General features: G+C 40.3%; 1 protein-coding gene across 8 annotated transcripts in view; it reads right to left on the bottom strand.

Moving 5' to 3' along the window:
- The window catches only part of nin (ninein (GSK3B interacting protein)), a 77,146-nt gene that overhangs the window by 24,433 nt on the left and 29,745 nt on the right, over nucleotides 1–22,968 (bottom strand). For 7 of the 8 annotated variants that reach the window (XM_062041192.1, XM_062041190.1, XM_062041191.1 and 4 more), the window contains 13 exons: nucleotides 15,464–15,600; nucleotides 15,261–15,401; nucleotides 15,000–15,174; nucleotides 14,800–14,910; nucleotides 14,623–14,709; nucleotides 12,870–13,005; nucleotides 12,650–12,771; nucleotides 8,669–9,750; nucleotides 5,957–7,957; nucleotides 692–790; nucleotides 549–618; nucleotides 300–467; nucleotides 119–235 (listed from right to left, as the gene is read on the bottom strand). In XM_062041192.1, the coding sequence (XP_061897176.1) occupies nucleotides 119–235; nucleotides 300–467; nucleotides 549–618; nucleotides 692–790; nucleotides 5,957–7,957; nucleotides 8,669–9,750; nucleotides 12,650–12,771; nucleotides 12,870–13,005; nucleotides 14,623–14,709; nucleotides 14,800–14,910; nucleotides 15,000–15,174; nucleotides 15,261–15,401; nucleotides 15,464–15,600 (4,446 nt within the window). The remainder of the gene's footprint in view (nucleotides 1–118; nucleotides 236–299; nucleotides 468–548; nucleotides 619–691; nucleotides 791–5,956; nucleotides 7,958–8,668; nucleotides 9,751–12,649; nucleotides 12,772–12,869; nucleotides 13,006–14,622; nucleotides 14,710–14,799; nucleotides 14,911–14,999; nucleotides 15,175–15,260; nucleotides 15,402–15,463; nucleotides 15,601–22,968) is intronic. The other variant, XM_062041197.1, reaches the window with a different exon arrangement.

Raw genomic sequence — 22,968 nt, 5'->3', positions numbered from 1 at the left:
GCGCCCCCCAATGTTGAAGACCTCTGGACCAGGAGGTGAGGGAGAACAACCACCGCCTCTCCTGATGTCCATCTATCCAATTTAGTTCAGGTCCCCTGAGACATTAAGGTGCCTTCACCTTCTCCTGGAGCTTAGAGACCTGCCGGGCCAGCTGGGAGTTCCTCTCCTCCAGCCTGGCCATGTCCTCCAGAGCCCCGGTCAACTCAGCCTCCAGAGAGCTCACACACGTTGTCAGCTGAAACAAAAAGAGCTAAAGATTAATTACCTCGCTGCCACCCCCCATCACGACTGCCGCGTACATTTCTCTTCTCCTCGCCCGTGAACGCCTCCTTCCTCTCGCTGTCCTTCATCAGCTCGGCCAGCTGCTTCTTCAGCGTCCCCACGTCGGTGAGGCTCCGGGCGTTCTTCTGCGCCAGCGTGCCGTTCTCGCTCTGCAGCCGGCGGCTTTGCGAGCAAAGATCTGACATCTGCTCGAAAAGAAATATTTGAGGGGAAAAAAATCTCCTTGTAGTCCTGCATTCTTAGCAAAAAAACAAAACAAAACTCACCTGTTTGTTGAAATCCTCCGCTGCCTGCTCAGCTAAGACCTTCCCCTGATTGAGCTGCTCCAGCGTATGTCTGAAATATGGTTGTTTAAAAGTCATGTCAGTGTATGTTAAAAGAGAGACATAATAAGTGCAATGATGCTGACGTAAGATCTTCCTGGGCTTGTTTCAGGTCTTCCTCTTGCAGCGAAGAAATCTCGTGCTTAAGGCTGACGTTCTCCTCAGCAAGGCGGACAGCTGCGGAGCTGAAAAGAAACAAACTATTTGTAGCCACTCTTCTTTTAATCTTCATTAAAGGCCTACTGAAAGCCACTACTACCGACCACGCAGTCTGATAGTTTATATATCAATGATGAAATCTTAACATTGCAACACATGCCAATACGGCCGGGTTAACTAATAAAGTGCAATTTTAAATTTCCCGGGGAACTTCCGGTTCAAAGCGCCTTTGAGGATGACGTATGCGCGTGACGTAGCCAGTAGAACACAGGTATGGCTTCTCTATTGAAGCCAATACAAAATAGCTGTTTTCATCATTATTCCACAGTATTCTGGACATCTGTGTTGGTGAATCTGTTGCAATTTGTTCATTGCATTATGGAGAAAGAAGCTGAGCAAGCAAAGAAGAAAGTCGGTGCGAAGCGGAGTATTTTGCGAGGGAAGTCAGCAACACAACACAGTCGGTGTTTCATTGTTTACATTCCCGAAAGATGCAGTCAAGATCGAAGAAATCGGACAACAGAGACTCTTACCAGGAGGACTTTGACTTCGTTAACAGACGCAGATGCGATATCGTGAGTACGCTTCCAAACATTTGATCGCTTGCTATAACTAGCTCGAGCTAGGAGCTAGGAGCTAGCATAACAAACACTTAGGTGTTTGTTATGCGGGATTCATTTGTGGCATATTAAATATAAGCCTGGTTGTGTTGTGGCTAATAGAGTATATATATGTCTTGTGTTTATTTACTGTTGTAGTCCTTCCCAGCTGAATATCAGGTCCCACCCGCGCGCTTCCAAACATTGGATTGCTTGCCCGTATGTGCGTGTCATGTACGTAACTTTGGTTAAATATATAAGCTTTATGAACCTTGGGTTAGGTGAACGGTTCTTTGGGCTGAGTGAGTGTGTGTGTTGTGCAAGTGTTTGAATTGTATTGGCTGGTTAAATAGACGGGATCCCGTCCATATTACCCGCTCGAGCTATAACTAGCTCGAGCTAGTAGCTAGTAGCTAGCATAACAAACACCTAGGTGTTTTTATGCAGGATTAATTTGTGGCATATTAAATATAAGCCTGGTTGTGTTGTGGCTAATAGAGTATATATATGTCTTGTGTTTATTTACTGTTGTAGTCATTCCCAGCTGAATATCAGGTCACCCCCGGCTCTCACAGCATCTTCCCTATCTGAATAGCTTCAACTCCCCACTAGTCCTTCACTTGCACTTTACTCATCCACAAATCTTTCTTCATCCTCGCTCAAATTAATGAGGAAATCGTCGCTTTCTCGGTCCGAATCTCTCTCACTTCATGCGGCCATCATTGTAAACAATAGGGAACTTTGCGTATATGTTCAACTGACTACGTCACGCTACTTCCGGTAGGGGCAAGCCTTTTTTTTATCAGATACCAAAAGTTGCGATCTTTATCGTCGTTGTTCTATACTAAATCCTTTCAGCAAAAATATGGCAATATCGCAAAATGATCAAGTATGACACATAGAATAGATCTGCTATCCCCGTTTAAATAAAAACATTTCATTTCAGTAGGCCTTTAATGTTCCAGGGGGAGGACCAACACACACCATGTAAACAAAGGTCATGGGACACAAATAGGTGGCCTATGTGGCTGTTTAATAAACACCATATTGACCCGAATATAAAACAAACGGCTGCATCTTTTAAAAGCCACTTTACAGGCATCAATCTTTAAACCTCGAATATAAGACATCTTTTCAGACCTTTTTTCTGTGGATCATAATATACTTATGTACCAGGGCAGGGGTCTTGAAAATTTTCCAGGCCAAGGACTCCCACACTGATGGAGAGATGGCGCATGGAGGGGACGCTCTACTTATATAGCCTGTATAAAATTGTGTTTTAAAGGGGCCTTATTTTGCAAAACCAACTTTTCTTACCTATTGGTACGTGATGTTGTCTGTTTGGGATCTGAATAAGTCCCGATAATTTGAAATCAAGCTGTGAAGGTATGGCGCAGGCGTGTCAAAGTCGTTTTCATTGAGGGCCACATCGCAGTTATGCTTGCCCTCAGAGGGCCGCGTTAAACAGTGAATAATATACTGTATGAATATTGTTTATTGTTTATTGAATGGATCCCCATTAGCTGACGCCAAGGCGACTGCTAGTCTTCCTGGGGTCCATATAGGAGCATACAAAATAAAAATACAAAGAATACATGCATTACCAAACATTATACAAAGGAAAAATACAACATAAGATAAAAAAGCTACCGGTAGTTAAACCTAGTATTAAAATATACTAATAATATTAATTTACATTAATTTATAATATACTATTAATATAAATGTGTATATACACTACCGTTCAAAAGTTTGGGGTCACATTGAAATGTCCTTATTTTTGAAGGAAAAGCACTGTACTTTTCAATGAAGATAACTTTAAACTAGTCTTAACTTTAAAGAAATACACTCTATACATTGCTAATGTGGTAAATGACTATTCTAGCTGCAAATGTCTGCTTTTTGGTGCAATATCTACATAGGTGTATAGAGGCCCATTTCCAGCAACTATCACTCCAGTGTTCTAATGGTACAATGTGTTTGCTCATTGGCTCAGAAGGCTAATTGATGATTAGAAAACCCTTGTGCAATCATGTTCACACATCTGAAAACAGTTTAGCTCGTTACAGAAGCTACAAAACTGACCTTCTTTTGAGCAGATTGAGTTTCTGGAGCATCACATTTGTGGGGTCAATTAAACGCTCAAAATGGCCAGAAAAAGAGAACTTTCATCTGAAACTCGACAGTCTATTCTTGTTCTTAGAAATGAAGGCTATTCCACAAAATTGTTTGGGTGACCCCAAACTTTTGAACGGTAGTGTATAAAACATGCATATAATTGTCTATGTATTTGATGTACGCTGTACAAAACAAAATCTTTCGATCCTACTGGTGAAAACTGGCAGCTCAGTCGCCACAATTTTACCGTAATATTTGCATTTTTTTTTATAGCATATAAAATAAATAAATAGAATTAAATTAAATGGAAAAACGGTGCCACTTTTTTTTTTTTAATGTAAAAATTCATGCAGGTTTTTTATACTGTAAAATCTACGGTTATTGTGTGATATAGTGTATTATTACTCTATACTGAAAGTGGATTTTACTGTAAAAAAAAATGTACGGTTACATTTTTACATGAAAAGTTTGTTGGATTACCTGCTTTGAAATCATAAGTCAAGCAGATATTTAAGTATTCATCTTTATTTGAAAAATAACATTGTTTTGAAATGTATGATGATATAATATTTTGTTTTATTATTAGAGATTATTCAAGTGTAAATATATGTAATTGTACGCATTATTTATTAAGAAAAGATAAAGTACTTTATTTACACATATTTCCACGCTTTCGGAGGCCACACAAATTGATGTGGCGGGCCAGATCTAGCCCCCGGGCCTTGAGTTTGACACCTGTGGTAGGGCGGGAATACTTATAACATAATCCTGCCTTCTTTCATACTTCCGCCGAACGAGCCGTTTGGAATTACCTTGTCCTGTGATGTTTTTTGCACCGATAACGTCAGCGGATTATCCATATATGGTAGAAATTTACCCTAAGGGCTTTGCGCCGGTCCGCCATTGAAGTTTGTGCTGTAGTCAATAAGCTCCTTTTTCATCTCCATCCTCATGTTATGGGATAGACTGGCTTGTACATGCATCCTCCAAATGTTGCAATTTTTTAATACAAAGTAGTGTTTAGTTCGAACGTAACCTGTCAGTAAACTTGCTATGGAAGCGCTAAAAACTACAACAAAAGGTGGCGGGGAGAAGACGCAATCGAAGTGGAGCCACGTAAATAAGACCACACACAGACACAAGAAGGTGTATTGTAGAGAAATGGTCAGAAAACAGCTTGAAAACGGTCTGTAAAACTAAATCTATGCAATATTATGACCAAAGAACTACCATTACATGTTATGTAGACCAGTGGTCCCTAACGTTTTTGTAGCTGCAGGGGGGTATATTTATTTTTATTTTATTTTGTCATAAAAAAAATAAAATCATGTGTGCTTACGGACTGTATCCCTTCAGACTGTATTGATCTATATTGATATATAATGTAGGAACCAGAAATATTAATAACAAAAAGAAACAACCCTTTTGTGCGAATGAGAGTGAATGAGTGTAAATGGGGGAGGGAGGTTTTTTGGGTTGGTGCACTAATTGTAAGTGTATCTTGTGTTTTTTATGTTGATTTAATACAAAAAAATAAAAATAAAAAATAAGTTATTATTTTTATTTTTTAAACATTTTTTAAATTCTTGTGCGGCCCGGTACCAATCGATCCACGGACCGGTACCGGGCCGCGGCCCGGTGGTTGGGGACCACTGATGTATACCACAAGGAAGTGTTTTTAATGTAGAAAAAACAATCTTAATATGAACCCTTTAAAATAAAACTGTCCTTAAGGCAACTTGTTCTATTGCAATAATAAAATATTAGTATAGCACTGCTAATAGCTGGTTGGCAACTAGCGTGCTAATTGGTAGCTTGGATACTAATCCCCAGCTGGCAGTTAGGTCTACTAATCACTATTTCGCAACTAGAGCGCTAATAGCTCGCGATCTAAAATGGTAATGTCAATATAAAATAAATATTCATGTTCATATTCACAGCCGTTTTTATACCACACTACAGTGTGTTGGAATGTTAATGTGTATTTCATTTATTTGTTTTAATGAATTATTTTATTTATCTATATTATAGAAATTTTAGTGAAAAATTTTTTTTTTTAAAGTTTAATAAAAAATGTCAAGTCCGTTATTTAACAAGGGCCAACATGGTGCTTTTCAGCATTTTGTGAAGATTATAGGGTGGTTTGCAGAAGAGCTCCTTTTACACAGAGAAATTAGGTCCCCATTGAGTTCAATAGGCCGCAGGAAATCAGCACTGTAGAGACAGAACATGCTCTTTTCACATGGACCTCAGTGTGGCGCTGTTGCTGCACCCAACAACATCCAGGTCACACACAACATATCATCTCAGTGCAGAAGGACCAGAAGCAAAATAGCTACAGGTTAGGGTTTGGGAGCATAAGGGTTCTTCTACTCACAACAACTCTATGATATTTTCCTTCAGGAAGACGAGGGAAAGAGGGGCAGGCAACAGCACAGGTGTGAGGAGAAGGTTTTAAGCTGTGGTCCACGTTACCTACTGGCCTGAGTGCCTGCATCGTCTCCTTGGAGCTCTGAGATGTCTTTGTGAAGACTGGTGGCGTTCACCTCACCGTCACAGCAGCAATCCTTTAAGGTAGAAGACTCACAAGAGCTGCTTGGTCTCTCGGGAGAACCCGGATTAATGTCAAACTCCCTGAATAACTCAGCAAGCTTGCAGTTCTCCTCTCGCATCACACTGATTTGGTCCAAAGGGGACACGGGCTCGTCGTGGAAATCAGGAGATATGTTCCTTTCCAGGCTCCAAACTCTCTTATTAAGTTTGCTGTTTTGTTCTTTTAGATCGGCGTTCTCACACAAGCAATCTTCATAGAGAACTTGAAGTTCTTTCAGTTTAAAGGCTTTCATCTCCAGCACTTTGATGTGTTCTATCAGCAGAAACAGTTTGACTTTAAGGCTGTAGTTCTCCTCCAGGTGCTCGTGGCCCGTTTGGATCTTCATGTTGTTGTGCTCCAAGAGACTCTGGAGGAGGTCTGTCTTCTGCTGGAGCAGAGAGATCTTCTCCTGTAGGAGAACATTATCGTCCTTTGCTTGGAGATACAAAGATTGTAGTTCAAAGACAACGTCTTGGTCCACAGGTTCCCCGATGTCTGAACCAGGATTATCATCGGCATCCAGAGATAGGTCAGACGAATCCACGTGAACCAAGGAATTACTCTCCTTATCCGGCTTGTTTTGATGTGAAGGGGTTTCCAAGCCAGGAGCAGGTTCATGTTCGCCTTTGTGTGCTTCTAAAGCTCTGGATGTCTTAAGTGACAAGTCAAAGTCTTCAATTTGTAACTCTCGGTGTGTGGAAGCTTCCTTCTTGTCTTCATTACTCTCAGAGTCCTCAGGCTTGCAGGTGGTCATCTCTGAGTTTTCTTCTTTGGTTCCCAAACATTCTTCAGGATCATCCTCTGATTCATCTGAACTGAAGGCTTGTGGATCATCACACATCTCAGCGTTGTGAATCCACAAGTCCCTGAGATCAGATATCTGGACTTGGTCTTGGTTTTCACTTGATTTTATCGTCACTTGTGGCATGGTGTCTCGTTCTTCACAAGGTTCCTGCCCAATAAGTAGAATGTCTTCTGTATTTGTTTCCACTGCATCAGTTTCAATAACCGTATCTTCTACAATCCCTTGACTTGGACAACTGACATGTAAGATCTTTGTTTCCAATGTGGCGTTCCTAGCTTTTTCTACAACCACATTTTTAGCATGACTTCCTTTCAACTTCTCCTCGAGGATGGCCACATGTTCTTGAAGCTCCTCCCTGTCCACCTCAAAGTCGTCCGCGGCTTGTTTAAGGAGCTTTTCCATTTCCTCGATCCTCAGCTTAAAGTCGTCGCGCTCAGTTAGCAGTTCAATCCTCTCGACGGTCTGTCTTTCGGAAATGGAAAGCATTTCTTTGTATTTCGCTTCTAGCAAGAAGTGGCTGTTCTGAAGTTCCTCCCTCTCCTGTCGGAAGTCTTCGACCGTCTGGCTGAGCAAGAGTTCGATGTCTGTTGCTTTCCTGTCCGACTGAGCAAGAAGCTGCTCTTTGGTCTGCGCGCTTTCCTGAAGTCGGTTGTGTAGGTCATTCAACTGTCGATTTAGCTCCGTTTCTTTGGTCTTGGACGTTCTCTTGATGCTCTCCATCTCATGGTTCAACTGCTGGTTCTTCTTCACCATTGCTTCCACAACTTCTTCATGAACCCTCTTCATCTCAAGTTGTTCTTGTGTCCACTCCTGCTTCCGTCTCTCTGCTTCCCGTTCCATAGCATCCTCTGTCTGTTCTCTTTGTTCCTCGGCGCCCTCGAGTGCTCTCTGCAGCTGCGCCTCCCAGAGGAGCTTCTGTCCGGCGTGGCTCTCTGAGAGCCATTTCAGCTCACTTTGATAGTGCTGCTCCAGCTTCGCGACGTCCGCCTCGAAGCGCTCGGCCACAGACTCTTGGTCAGCTGAGAAACGACGCTCTAATTCCTCGATTTTCTGGGAGAAGCTCACCTCCGTGTGCTGCCTGTGCGTGGTGGTTCAGTCGTTGTTACAGAAGAAAACACTTTCAACTCATACTTTAAGGATGAGCATTGGACTAAATCTCCTTGGATTCAAATACTATCTATTGCACAAAAGTGACTTTTTAACAGTGGTATATCATCCTTCTCACATGTTAGCTCACTTTTGAAAAACGAGGCGCTCATGAAAGAAAGAAAAACCTCCTGATGCCACATCTGACCTGCCCCCTAACTAGATGAGGCCGTCCCGTGTATACACCCACAACCACATGGAGGACTGCTTTGAATACATTGTCTTGAAAAGAAAACAAAGCAGGCTTTACTACACATCTGAAATAAAGCTCTGCCAGCTTCTCGTCAGCTCGTGAGAAGATTGAACGAATATGCGAACCCAAAAGGATGTTGCTGTTACAATGCGAGTGTAACGTTCGCATGTGGCTCACATAGCTATGCTAATGCTAGCGTTGGGACCTTTAACTTTTCATTTATTATTATTATCTATTGATGAGATGATGTGGGATGGATTTATCTTGACTTCCCACAGCTTGTCATGTTTTAGCGTGAATGAATGGTGCCCCTGTAAGTCGTCCCCTACTTTGCGTCTCAATTGCATCAAGCTGTGATACTTGCAAATTGCAAATTTTTACATCCCACCATATAAAGAATTTCCAACGTTCCTTTAAGTTAAGACAAACTTAGTAGAAGGACTGTCTCACCTCTCTTGAGCGACCTGGTCTCGTAGTTTGTCCAGCATCCCGCTGAGCGAGTTCCTCTCCTCGGCATGTTTGGCCGCCAGCTCCCGCATGGCCTCCCCGTGGCTCTCCTCCTGTCGTGCTCTCTTCATGTCCAACAGGCCTTGCAGCCGCTTCTGCATCGCCTCCTTCTCCGCTTGGTGTTTCTCCCGCTCCTCATCCAGTCTCTCCTGGAGCATTGCCTCGTAGTCGTCCTCCAGCTGCAGCCTCTCGTCGTCCCACTCCTGCTTCAGTTTCATCTCCTTGTGCTCATGCTCCTCCCGGAGACGCAGTCGCTCTTGAGCGACGTGGTTGAGGAGTGCCTCCTCCTGGTGCTGCAGGAGTTGAGCCCGCTCGCTCTCCCACTGCTCCTGGAGCTGGCTCTCCTTCTCCTCCTGCTCCCTCACGAGTTTCAGCATCTCCTCTTCAAGCTTCGCCTGCAGTGACTCATTGTTCTTCTCGTCCAACTGAGCTTGCTCCTTCTGCCACTCCTTCGTCAGCATCTGCACAGTCTGACCTTGCTCCTCCTCGAAGATGGACCTCGCTTCTTCTAGCCTGGTCCTTATCTCCTCCTGGTGGCTTTGTCTCAGCAGTTGCTTCTCCCTTTCAAAACCACCTAACCAGCTCTTCTCCAGCACACCCTTCTCTTCCTGGTGTTTACTTCGCTCCTCCTTCAGTCTAGTTTCCAACAACTCCATGTTCTTCTTCTCTAGAGTCTTTATTGCACTTTCATGCTGCTTTCTAAGCTCCTCCATCTCAGTAAGAAGATTCTGAGCTACTGGTTGCTCTTGCAGGTTCCTCAGCTGCTCCTCCAGTTCTCCAGCGCGGGTTTGGGCCTCGAGCAGCTGCAACCTCAGGGAGCTCATTTCCTCCAACTTCTCGCTCTCCTCTGCCAGCTCCAGCTCGGCCTGTTCGAGCTTGCTCTGGAGCTCCTGTGTGCGCAACTCAACGCCAACCAGCTCTTCCCTCAAGGCTTGGACTTCCTGCTGGTACTGGAGGGCCAGTGCCTCCTTCTGGTTGTCGTTGGTCACCCTCTGCTGTTCAAGCATTGTACTGAATTCATTGATCTGCAGGAGAAGAAGAAGACAGTTGCAATGCAGTTGTAGAACATTTTATTTGGAACATACCTAGCACTGAAGTAGGCGATGCATCCTAAGAACAATTTTTAAGATTTTTTCACCAAAAATTTGATTTCAGATTTTTTCCCTTAAAAGTACATTCATACAAAGTCAACCCAAATGTGCGTGTCAATACTTTATATGAGGAAGTTTCTGGAAAATGTAAAGTTTTATGCATAGATAGTTCAGTTCAGTTTCCGTTTATTTCAACATGCATACAATACAATGTAATTCACCACCTATTTCCAGTGGCTTCATTACAGCCTGTCCGAAAAGGAGTAGGAAGAAGCTGAGCCTTCCAAACAATACAAAAATAGTAGAGTATAATCTTCACTCTTCTTTAAAACACACCTTTAGCTATGCTAAACGCCTCAGCTAATAACAAAAACACAAAAGAACAAAATATATTTTTTTAAAGTCCCTGGTTTAAGAGAACATTTTAAACATTCGCCGCTCCCAGTCTGTGGAACGCTCTCCCTGACCACCTGAGGGCACCACAGACTGTGGATGCTTTTAAAAAAGGCTTAAAAACCCTTCTTTTTTTAAAAAAAAAGAAGCCTGTTTTAGATATATGCATACTAGGGCTGCAACAACTAATCGATTAAATCGATTAAAATCGATTATAAAAATAGTTGCCGATTAATTTAGTCATCGATTCGTTGGATCTATGCTATGCGCAGAGGCTTTAAAAAAAAATTAAAAAATTTTTTTTTTTTTTAAAATAAACCTTTATTTATAAACTGCAACATGTACAAACAGCTGAGAAACAATAATCAAAATAAATATGGTGCCAGTATGCTGTTTTTTTTCAATAAAATACTGGAAAGGATAGAAATGTAGTTGGTCTATTTTATCCGATTATTAATCGATTAATCGAAGTAATAATCGACAGATTAATCGATTATCAAATTAATCGTTAGTTGCAGCCCTAATGCATACTAGTTTTAGCTATTTGGCTGTTCTAGTTTTTATTTTTATTTATTATCTTTTTTTTTTTTTTTTAATACACTGTAGCACTTTGAGGTTTTTTACTCAATGTAAAGTGCTTTTTACAACAAAATCTATTATTATTATTATTATAACTTGAAAATAATTTACCTTTAACAATAGTGTTTTTTTGGATCAGCATTTTTTTAGGAGACCCTTTTTCCCTCAAAAATATAAGCCAGGCACACCAAGATGTCAACTGCAGGATGCTGTGTGGCAGGTGACAATATTGCCAATGCATCGAACACCCTTTCAGATCAAGTACACATGTGTTGTAGTATGGTGCTTCTTGAGAAAAGTAGTTGTGACTGGTAAGTTTATATAACAAGGTCATTATTTCTGGCAGCTTTTTAATTCTGTTTTTTTTGCAACTAAGAACACTTTTTTCCCCAAAAAGTTTATATTTTGGCAGAAATTTCTTCTCCATCGTTTTCAAGTGCATCCATCGTTCTCGTCTTGTTGATTTGATTTGAAAGTGTGTTGCACCGAGTGATGCTAAATATTGCAGAGGCTTGAGACAAACGGACCCGATCGTTGGCAATACTGCTGAGGGTTCTTTTTCCATTGAGAGCGAAATCCGGGGAAAAAACGGAATTGGATAAGCCTTGATTATTGGCCGATATCGATATGGATCTGACAATATCAACAGGAAGGTTTGTTTACCTTTTATAAAATAGAAGAAACACATACAATCCCCTACTTGTTTTATTGCTTGTATTGTCTGTCAGTCCTCTACACAGCACCCAGCATTGTCCCACCCACACAACCATCTGATTGGTTACAAACAGAGCGGTAACAGCCAATCAGCAGTGCGTATTAGGAGCGGTAACAGCCAATCAGCAGTGCGTATTCAGAGCGCATGTAGTCAGTGCATAGCGTTTAGCAGGTAAGCATCAGGCAGCGGACTCTCCCCAAATTATAATAAACACCTCCCAGTCAACTACTAGTAACATCACTATGAACCCGTTGACCTTCTAGAAATTTAAAAGGCAGTTCAGCTCGCTCGCAGTCCTGACTTGAGGTGAAGGCTAATTCGCTTTTAGCGTAACGTTAGCTCATTTTGCGGTGTGTGTGTGTGTGTGCGTGTGTGTTACGGACAGCAAAGCCCTGTCTGTCTGTTATTTCACTTTACCTTTTTCTGTGTTGATTGAGCGGTGTTGAAGCAGCAAAAAAGGACATTATGTTAAATGAAGAGTTTCTGTCTCTGATAGTTGATATAATAATGTAGCATCATTAAGCCTACATGAACTCCATGATGTTCAGGGATGAATAGTCTCTCCTATTGCTATTGTACCATTTTTTCAGCTATAGTTACATTAATCATTAGTAATGTAGCAGCCTAGTTTTGAATGGCAGGGTCCCTGCTATCACATGTTGATAAAAATATAACATTTACATAATAAAAATCAACTACAGGCTTCCCAAATGCTGTAATAAATTATGCATGATGAGTTGACTTGAAACTGTTTAATGTTTCACTTTTTATATGTAGAAGAAAAGTTTTGTCATTGTATTTAATCTGAGCAACAACTTGAGGCAGTTTAATGTTAATTAACGTGGGCAGAATTATTATAGTGTTCCCAATGTTAAAAGGATAAAGCCATTGTTTACAAATTTGGTAAATAAATAACCAAAAAATTTATATTTTGTTGTTTTCTTACTGTACCGAAAATGAACCGAACCGTGACCTCTAAACCGAGGTACGTACTGAACCGAAATTTTTGTGTACCGTTACACCCCTACCGCAAGTGCATTATTCCATTTAAATATTGTCAAGGCAATGAAGCCCAATCTGACTGTTATTCAGCATAAACGGACCAATCAAAGGCATCACATGCATTCAAATAATTGGAGGACTAACTTTGCATTCCAGTTGGTTCCTCAACTCGTCCATTTGGTGAAGGTGTTGCTCCTTTTGCTGCTCCAGCATCATCTCCGCCTCCAGACTCATGCTAAAAGGATGAACCTCCTCTGAGCCGAGACCTGCGCAGCCGCAAATCACAAGTCAGAGGACGGTTAGTGACAGATGACTAATTTACTACCACATCCATAGGGGTCTGAAAGGTGTGCATAAGTCCCACCTGGGTCAGACTCCATGCCGGGACTTTTACTCTCAAGCTCCTCAGAGAGAGGCTTGTGGCAGGGCTGCTGGGTTCGGCCCAAGCTGTGTAGGTCCCGCACTTCTGACTGCAGCTCATCCACACGATCCTGCAACTCCTGGCCAACCAGACCACAGTAAACATCTGAACTTATATCAAATCCACCGTGAGATGTGGAAAATGAAAGCAATGCATCAATCAGTATTGTTACAACAAGGTCAAATTCATTACCATTCAAGATTTTTCAGTATTTTCTAGCAGTGGAAAATGACGGATTAGAAACTAATATTCTTTGAACAAATAACATCCAGTTATCTGATGTAAAAGTGAGATTATGTACTAGGGATGTTCCGACACGTTTTTTTTGTTGCAGATTTCGATCATCCTTGAGTGAAATTGGCCGATCAAATGTATTACGGTAATTGTAAATGTTTTAATGAATTTATAGTGAGTAATACTGACAATATCAACACAATATTTTAACATACTTCCTTATTCTCTTTCATTTGAGCAAAATAAATTAAACAGTACTCAATAACAATACTATCTACTAGTCATCTAAATATGTTATGTTTTGTCCTCAAAGTTCTTCTGTGTGCAGGGAATTACTCCATGACTTTGTAAACATTAACAAGAATGAGGAAACATTTTTTTGTGAAAATAAAAAAGTTGATCATATCACTCTATACCTGTACTCATTTACTGATACAACCTTTGGTGTCAACACTTACACAAAACCCAAAACCAGTGAAGTTGGCACGTTGTGTAAATGGTAAATAAAAACAGAATACAATGATTTGCAAATCCTTTTCAACTTATAGTCAATTGAACAGACTGCAAAGACAAGATATTTAATGTTCGAACTGAGAAACGTATTATTTTTTTGCAAATAATCATTAACTTCGAATTTAATTTAGATTTTTTTTAAACTAAAATGTCCAAAAAATATGGTAAGTTGCAGTAATTTCATGTCAAAATTTTGTGTATATTACTGTAAATGGAAAAACAGTACTACTGTTTATGGTTAAAAAAGGCAGCTCAGTTGCCAGAATTTTACTGTAAAATTTACATTTTTTTTTTTTTACTGTAAATAAAAACAACTGCAATTTTACAGTAAAATTTTGGCACCTAAGCTGCCATTTTTTTTTTTTTTACCGTAGATCAACAACTGTAGATTTTTCAGTGTATTACTGTAAATGCCAAAACGGCACCACAATTTATTACAGTAAAAAAAGTACTGTGTTTTTCATTTAGAGAAAAATGCTGTAAAAAACACAGTAAATTTCACAATTTTACCATGAAATCTATTGCTACCTTTACATTGCACAATTTTATGGATAACTTACTTTGAAATCATTATTATTAGTATTTATATCTATTTAAAAATGGTTTGAATGTTTGATAATATGTTTTTGCAAAATTAGACAATATTTAAGTTTTCATAATTTGCGATTACATGGAGTAAATTTTTTTTTCCTCCCAAAATACAAATTAAGAATACATTTAGTAAGAAAATGTACAGTACTTTATTGATACATATTATTTCCAGGCTTTCGTGGGCCAAATAAAATGAAGTGGCGACACCTGTGGTCTCAAAGGAGCATCAAAATTATATTTATCCATCTAAAAAGCAACATACTTTGATAGCAATTTGATAAATAAAACGTTAAAATTCAAAGCATAAGTCCCAAATTCAGGTCTTTTTAAATATCAAAGACAAGATTAATGCATTTACCCTGCACTGCGCTTCATAGCCGAGTCGTAGCTGCTTAATGCGCTCCTGGAAGAAGACGTCAGCGCTGCTAGGCTCCAAATCACCGAACTAAAAACCACACGCACACACACACACACACACACATTTGTGTTTATTGAAGATGCACAACCGTCTAAAAAGCCAGAAGATCAGTCTTACTTTTTCTTTCATGATGTTGTCCAAACTAGCCTGCAGTTTCGCCACCTGGCTTTGAGCTTCTGTGAGTTTTTCACTACAGTCCAACAACTCCATTTCAAGATGTCGGTTCTCCTGTTATGTGAAAACACAAGCAATGTTCTTCACATTGTAAAAAAAAAAAAGTAGTGGATGGAGAAATAAGCCTTCTGCTTTCCACCAACCTTCACCGAGATGGAGAGATGGTCCCTGAGGAAGGTTTCGTCGTCCCTGATCTTCTCCATCTCCGCCTCCAGCTCCTCGCGCTGTTGTGTCGCCTGCAGTCGAATCTGGTCCATTTCCTTCATCAGCTCCGACCGGACTGTGGCCAGCTTTTCTCTGTGGTCCTGCTCCAGCTTCCTAAGGCCCAGAGAGCACAGTATTTTTTTTAAATAATGATGCAACCCAACTGCAGAGACAGACCCATGCAGGGTGGAAGATGTTACCTGAGATTGAGGTTATTTGTGTGCTCTATTGACGAGTGATGCTCATCCACTTCAGTGGCGAGTTGGTTTTTAAGTCTCTCCGCCTTTTCCAGGTCCGATCGGAGTTTCTCTTTTTCCCTGAGTTCTCCATCCACACGCTCTCTGGCAAAAAAACCCCACCAACATCAAACAAGAATCGCATTTTAAAAAGGACACTAACTCACAAGAGATGCCTGATCTCTGCCTTGAAGCTGGCCAACGCCGCTTGGTGGACGCCGTTCTTGGTGACCAGGAGTTCATTCTCCAGCGCCGCGGTGAGATCGCACAGGCTCAACTTGCCGTCGAGACTGAAATTCAACGCCTGACCAAAAAAATGCAAGTATTAATAACAGGGTTTCTGCAGGTATCAGACAATCTCGAATGCATTATAATGCAACTTAAAGGCCTACTGAAATGAAATGTTCTTATTTAAACGGGGATAGCAGATCCATTCTATGTGTCATACTTGATCATTTCGCGATATTGCCATATTTTTGCTGAAAGGATTTAGTAGAGTACATCGACGATAAAGTTTTGGTCGCTGATTAAAAAAGCCTTGCCTGTACCGGAAGTAGCGTGACGTCGCAGGTTGAAGGGCGCCTCACATTTGCACATTGTCTACACCAGGAGCGAGAGCGATTCGGACCGAGAAAGCGACGATTACCCCATTAATTTGGGCCAGGATGAAAGATTCGTGGATGAGGAACGTGAGAATGAAGGATTAGAGAGCAGTGCAGGACGTATCTTTTTTCGCTCTGACCGTAACTTAGGTACAAGGGCTCATTGGATTCCACACTTTCTCCTTTTTCTATTGTGGATCACGGATTTGTATTTTAAACCACCTCGGATACTATATCCTCTTGAAAATGAGAGTCGAGAACGCGAAATGGACATTCACAGTGACTTTTATCTCCACGACAATACATCGGCGAAGCACTTTAGCTACGGAGCTAACGTGATAGCATCGTGCTTAACTGCATATAGAAACAGACGAAATAAGCCCCTGACTGGAAGGATAGACAGAAGATCAACAATACTACCAAACTCTGGACCTGTAACTACACGGTTAATGCTGTACCGCCTGGCGAAGCCTAGCAATGCTGTTGCTAACGACGCCATTGAAGCTAACTTAGCTACGGGACCTCGACAGAGCTATGCTAAAAACATTAGCTCTCCACCTACGCCAGCCCTCATCTGCTCATCACGACCCGTGCTCACCTGCGTTCCAGCGATCGACGGCGCGACGAAGGACTTCACCCGATCATCGATGCGGTCGGCGGCCCGGAGACGGAGGGAGTTTGTTGTTGCCGTTTTTATTGACCTGAGCAAGGCCTTTGACACCATCGATCATACATTGCTTTTAAACAAAATACAGAGGTATGGTTTTAGAGGTCTTGCTCATGATTGGTTGAAAAGTTATCTTGGTGGCAGAGAACAGTACGTGCATATGAATAATGTAGATTCAGATAAAAAGATTATAACACATGGAGTACCCCAAGGTTCTGTATTGGGACCTAAATTGTTTTTATTGTACATTAATGATATCTGTAAAATCTTTAAAAAACTCAAATATATTCTCTTTGCTGATGATACAAGTATGTACTGTTCTGGGCAAGACCTTGGCCATCTCTTAGGGACTGTAGAGAGTGAACTTCACATACTCAAGCAATGGTTTGATGCCAATAAACTATCAATCAACCTAAATAAAACAAAATATATCATTTTTGGAAATAGGAAAAATAACAAACAGTGTTAGTTTCAAGTTAGTTTATTATTCTTCGGTCAATCGTCAACAAAATGAACAAACAGTTGTACATTCTTAAATTGAAAATGAAAATGTTGCAGACCGAAAGGGTTTAGGCTGAAGTTGAACACTTATTGCGCCTAACCCTATAAACAATGTCAAGTACAAAATAAACTTCCGAAAATTATTGAATGTCCATTGTACAACATATTATAAATACACATTATACATAACATAAACACAGTTCAATTATATACACAGTAAAGGCATGTGAAATATCCTTGTAGACATGTTAAACCTTTGTACCAATTTATATACTATATACAAACAATTGTACTTCCATTATTATTTATAACCCACATTTAGTATTTGAATTAACATTGATCATAGTATTAACTACTGTGTTGATTCTAGAGTGATATATTTTTTCAAGACATTGGTCTTAAAGTGTTTTTTAAATGTGTGAATAGAACTGGAACATTTTAAGGAATAATCCAAGCTGTTCCACAGTTGAACCCCCCTGACAGAAACACATCTACTTTTTAAGCTTGTTCTTATCTTAGCTTTCTGGAAGACAGCTGAACCTCTGAGGTCATAGGGATTCTCTCTGGGTTTGAACCTCTCCTGTAGACACCCAGGCAGCATGTGGTTATGAGCTTTGTACGTCACAATAGCAGTGTTGAGGTCAACAAGATCGTGCAGTTTTAATGTTTTTAATTTAATAAACAGAGCATTGGTATGGTCATGATAATCTGCATAATTTACAATTCTAATCGCTTTCTTTTGAAGTAAGAATATAGATTTAATGTTTGTTTTGTAATTGTTACCCCAGATTTCGACACAATAATTAAGATAAGGGAGTACAAAAGAATTATATAACATGATAAGAGCCTTTTGATTTATGGAGTTTTTTATTTTATGTAACATAGCAATATTTTTTGCCATCTTTGTCTTAAGTATATTTATGTGCAGTTTCCAATTTAATTTATCATCTATATGGATTCCCAAAAATTTTGTTGAATACACCCTTTCTATCTCCATATCATCAATTCTTATATGACACTGTTTGATATTTTTCCTATTTCCAAAAATTATATATTTTGTTTTATTTAGGTTGATTGATAGTTTATTGGCATCAAACCATTGCTTTAGTATGTGGAGTTCACTCTCTACAGTCCCTAAGAGATGGCCAAGGTCTTGCCCAGAACAGTACAGACTTGTATCATCAGCAAAGAGAATACAGTTGAGTTTTTTAAAGATTTTACAGATATCATTAATGTACAATAAAAACAATTTAGGTCCCAATACAGAACCTTGGGGTACTCCATGTGTTATAATCTTTTTATCTGAATCTACATTATTCATATGCACGTACTGTTCTCTGCCACCAAGATAACTTTTCAACCAATCATGAGCAAGACCTCTAAAACCATACCTCTGCATTTTGTTTAAAAGCAATGTATGATCGATGGTGTCAAAGGCCTTGCTCAGGTCAATAAAAACGCCAACAACAAACTCCCTCTTATCAATTGCAGTGGTTACCTCCTCAACTAGTTCCATCACTGCCATGGAAGAGGACCTGTTTGGTCGAAAGCCGTATTGGTGTTCACTTAGCAAGTGATGCTTGTCAATAAAACTGTCTAATCTTGACACAAATAATTTTTCAAGGATTTTTGAAAATTGTGAGAGTATAGAAATAGGCCTATAGTTGGTGAACTGATGCTTATCTCCACTTTTGAAGATGGGAATAACTTTTGCCGTTTTCATTTTCTTTGGGAAAACACCTTTTATAAAAGAAATATTACATACATAAGTGAAGGGAACAGCTATAAAATCAACAATTTCCCTGATCAGAGAAAAGTCCAAGTCACAGCAGTCTGTTGACTTCTTGTTTTCTTGAGAATTTACAATTTCTGTGATTTCACTTTCATGGACGGGGGAAATAAAAAACGATTCTAAGTTGCTTTGAATGGTATGTTCATTAAATTTGACACTGTTTTCGGGTTGTACAATTTCATTTGCTAAATTAGGTCCAACATTCACAAAGAAGGTATTAAAAGAATTGATATAAGAATTGATGATATGGAGATAGAAAGGGTGTATTCAACAAAATTTTTGGGAATCCATATAGATGATAAATTAAATTGGAAACTGCACATAAATATACTTAAGACAAAGATGGCAAAAAATATTGCTATGTTACATAAAATCAAAAACTCCGTAAATCAAAAGGCTCATAATAAACAGGGCTCTGTTTATTAAATTAAAAACATTAAAACTGCACGATCTTGTTGACCTCAACACTGCTATTGTGACGTACAAAGCTCATAACCACATGCTGCCTGGGTGTCTACAGGAGAGGTTCAAACCCAGAGAGAATCCCTATGACCTCAGAGGTTCAGCTGTCTTCCAGAAAGCTAAGATAAGAACAAGCTTAAAAAGTAGATGTGTTTCTGTCAGGGGGGTTCAACTGTGGAACAGCTTGGATTATTCCTTAAAATGTTCCAGTTCTATTCACACATTTAAAAAACACTTTAAGACCAATGTCTTGAAAAAATATATCACTCTTGAATCAACACAGTAGTTAATACTATGATCAATGTTAATTCAAATACTAAATGTGGGTTATAAATAATAATGGAAGTACAATTGTTTGTATATAGTATATAAATTGGTACAAAGGTTTAACATGTCTACAAGGATATTTCACATGCCTTTACTGTGTATATAATTGAACTGTGTTTATGTTATGTATAATGTGTATTTATAATATGTTGTACAATGGACATTCAATAATTTTCGGAAGTTTATTTTGTACTTGACATTGTTTATAGTGTTAGGCGCAATAAGTGTTCAACTTCAGCCTAAACCCTTTCAGTCTGCAACATTTTCATTTTCAATTTAAGAATGTACAACTGTTTGTTTATTTTGTTGACGATTGACCGAAGAACAATAAACTTGAACTTGAACTAAAGTCAAGGTGAGGACAACAGAGCTGTTTGTATTGGGATACAATGAGTCCCAATACTTCCGCTTCAACCCTTGACGTCACGCGCAAACGTCATCATACCAAGACGTTTTTAGCCGGAAGTTTCCCGGGAAATTTAAAATGGCACTTTATAAGTTAACCCGGCCGTATTGGCATGTGTTGCAATGTTAAGATTTCATCATTGATTTATAAACTATCAGACTGCGTGGTCGGTAGTAGTGGCTTTCAGTAGGCCTTTAAAGGGGTCATATTATGATTTTTTCCCTACATTTTAAACACTTCCTTGTGGTCTACATCAGTGTTTTTCAATTTTTTCTGAGCCAAGGCACATTTTTTTCATTGAAAAAATCCAGAGACACACCACCAGCAGAAATCATTGAAAAATGAAACTCAGTAGCCGATATTGACAGTAAAAAGTTGTTTTCTCAATTGTTGGATATGAATTCAAACCATAACCAACCATGCATCAATATAACTCTTGTCTCAAAGTAGGTGTACTTTCACGACCTGTCACATCACACCGTGACTTATTTAGAGCTTTTTGGTGTTTTCCTGTGTGTAGTGTTTTATTTCTTATCTTGTGCTCCTATTTTGGTGGCTTTTCCTCTTTTGTTGGTATTTTCCTGTAACAGTTGCATGTCTTCCTTGTACGCTATTCCCCGCACCTGCTTTGTTTTCGCAATCAAGTCTATTTAAGTTGTGCGGACGCTATCTGTCAGGTTCAAACACTGACAGACTCCAGGACAAGCTGGACAGAATGCGAGTGGACCCCTGCCTGGTTGCCTGGATTTCAGACTACCTCACCGATAGGCCACAGTACGTCAGACTGAAGGACATCACATCTGACACTGTGATCAGCAGCACCGGAGCACCGCAGGGAACGGTGCTGGCCCCTCTTCTCTTCACCCTGTACACCGCTGACTTCTGCTACAACTCAGAGCTGTGTCACATCCAGAAGTTCGCGGATGACGCAGCCATAGTCGGGTGCATCAGGGACGGCAGAGAGGAGGAGTTTCGGAGGCTGGTGAGGGACTTTGTTGTCTGGTGCCACAGGAACCTCTTGCAGCTCAATCCGTCAAAGACCAAGGAGCTGGTCATTGACTTTGGGAGGTCGAGTCCAAGGTCACAACCTATTGTGATCGAGGGAGTCGAGGTACAGACCGTGGACTCATTCAAGTACCTCGGGGTGTGGGTGGACAATAAGCTGGACTGGACTGTTAACACGGACCACTTGTACAGGAAAGGACAGAACAGGCTGCACTTCCTGATGAGGTTGCACTCCTTCGACGTCTGTAAAAAACTCTTGTGGATGTACTACCAGTCTGTGGTTGCCAGTGTTCTGTACTACATCGTAGTGTGCTGGGGGGCAGTACATCTAAGAAGGACAGCTCCAGACTGGAGAAACTGATCAGGCGGGCCGGTTCTACGATCGGAATAAAACTGGACTCACTGGTGACGGTGGCAGAGAAGAGGACTGTGGAAAAACTAGTGAGCATCCTGGATGATGCCAGTCACCCTCTGCATACCGTTGTCAGTAGCCAGAGGAGCCTGTTCATTGTTGCTTTATATTTTTAATTTATTGTAATATTTTTCTATTTTGTTTACATTTATACCCCCATTATTTACTTTTTTACTTTTTAAATTCGATCTCAACTCTGTACACTGCTGCTGGAATTTAAATTTTCCTGAGGGAACTCTCCTGAAGGAATCAAAAAAGTAGGGAACTCTCCTGAAGGAATCAATAAAGTACTATCTATCTATCTATCTATCTATCTATCTATCTATTAAACAAGACAAGAGGCAAAGAATTAAACAGAGACAGAATTAAATTTGGACTCAATTGAGGAGAGACGCCTGTACACTGTAACCTTGTAGAGTATCTCAGCATGCTCTGGCAAAAGATTGTACTCCTTCTTTAATTGACTTTCTCCGACCACATGACCACAGCTGCTTCCAGAGGGAAGTGGGTCGTAAACAGCGTTGCCGTTGGTTATCGAACAGTTCAAAAGAAGAGGTCGTAAAATAGTCCAAAAAGATGTTCGTAAAACAGTTCAAAAAGGAGGTTCAAGAAGAGGTCGCCTGGAGGGGAGTCTGGTCCTGCTTCCTCTCCGCTTTGAAGTCCTTGGGTTAGAACAATATCTTTCTGTTGATTACCATACATGAAAGAAAACAGACCCCCCCCCCCCCCCACCCCCCACCCCACACACACACATTTTTGAGCGCCGTCTGTAGTATTCTATATTCTCAACGACACATCAAAGTGTTGCTTGCCTACAGGCACTTGCTAGCGTCATTTATTGAACACGCTTCAACCTGCAGTCCGTGTGTATTTCTTATGTGTGACTGGTCAAACTAATTACACCTTGTACCACATAAAATGGCTTCGAGGTCGGCAAGCACAACCAGAATTAATAAGTACATTAGGCGCACCGGGTTAAAAGGCGCCCTGTCGATTTTTGAGAAAATGAAAGGATTTTATGTGCGCCTTATAGTCGGAAAATACGGTACTTAGCAGTGCTTCTCACAAGTAGGGCTGGGCGATGTATCGATATACTCGATATATCGCGGGTTTGTCTGTGCGATATAGAAAATGACTATATCGTGATATTCAAATATACGTTCTCACGCAGTTGCTTTTAGCTGCGGGCATTACACTACAGGCGTTTCTCAGTCTTTCTTGTCTTTCCTTCTCACACAGACATAAAACAAGCGCACCTTCTTACATACGTATACGCCTTTGCGGAGCAGAGAGGTAGCGGCATGGGTAACGTTAGCTGTGGTGCGAGTGGTAATACGAGAGAAAGAAGGTGCGAATCTGGTAACAAATGAAGGAAGAATTAATTCCCAAGAAAAACAGCAGGGGGTCCATCGTCTGGCGGAGGTTTGGCTTCAAGCGGGAAGATGTTGAACAGACATCCGTAATTTGTCAAGTGTGGGGCAAAAGCGTTGCTACAAAA

This window comes from Entelurus aequoreus, linkage group LG03 (assembly GCF_033978785.1).
Source record: "Entelurus aequoreus isolate RoL-2023_Sb linkage group LG03, RoL_Eaeq_v1.1, whole genome shotgun sequence".
Lineage (NCBI taxonomy): Eukaryota > Metazoa > Chordata > Actinopteri > Syngnathiformes > Syngnathidae > Entelurus > Entelurus aequoreus.
This window is presented reverse-complemented; position numbering and strand designations above follow the sequence as displayed.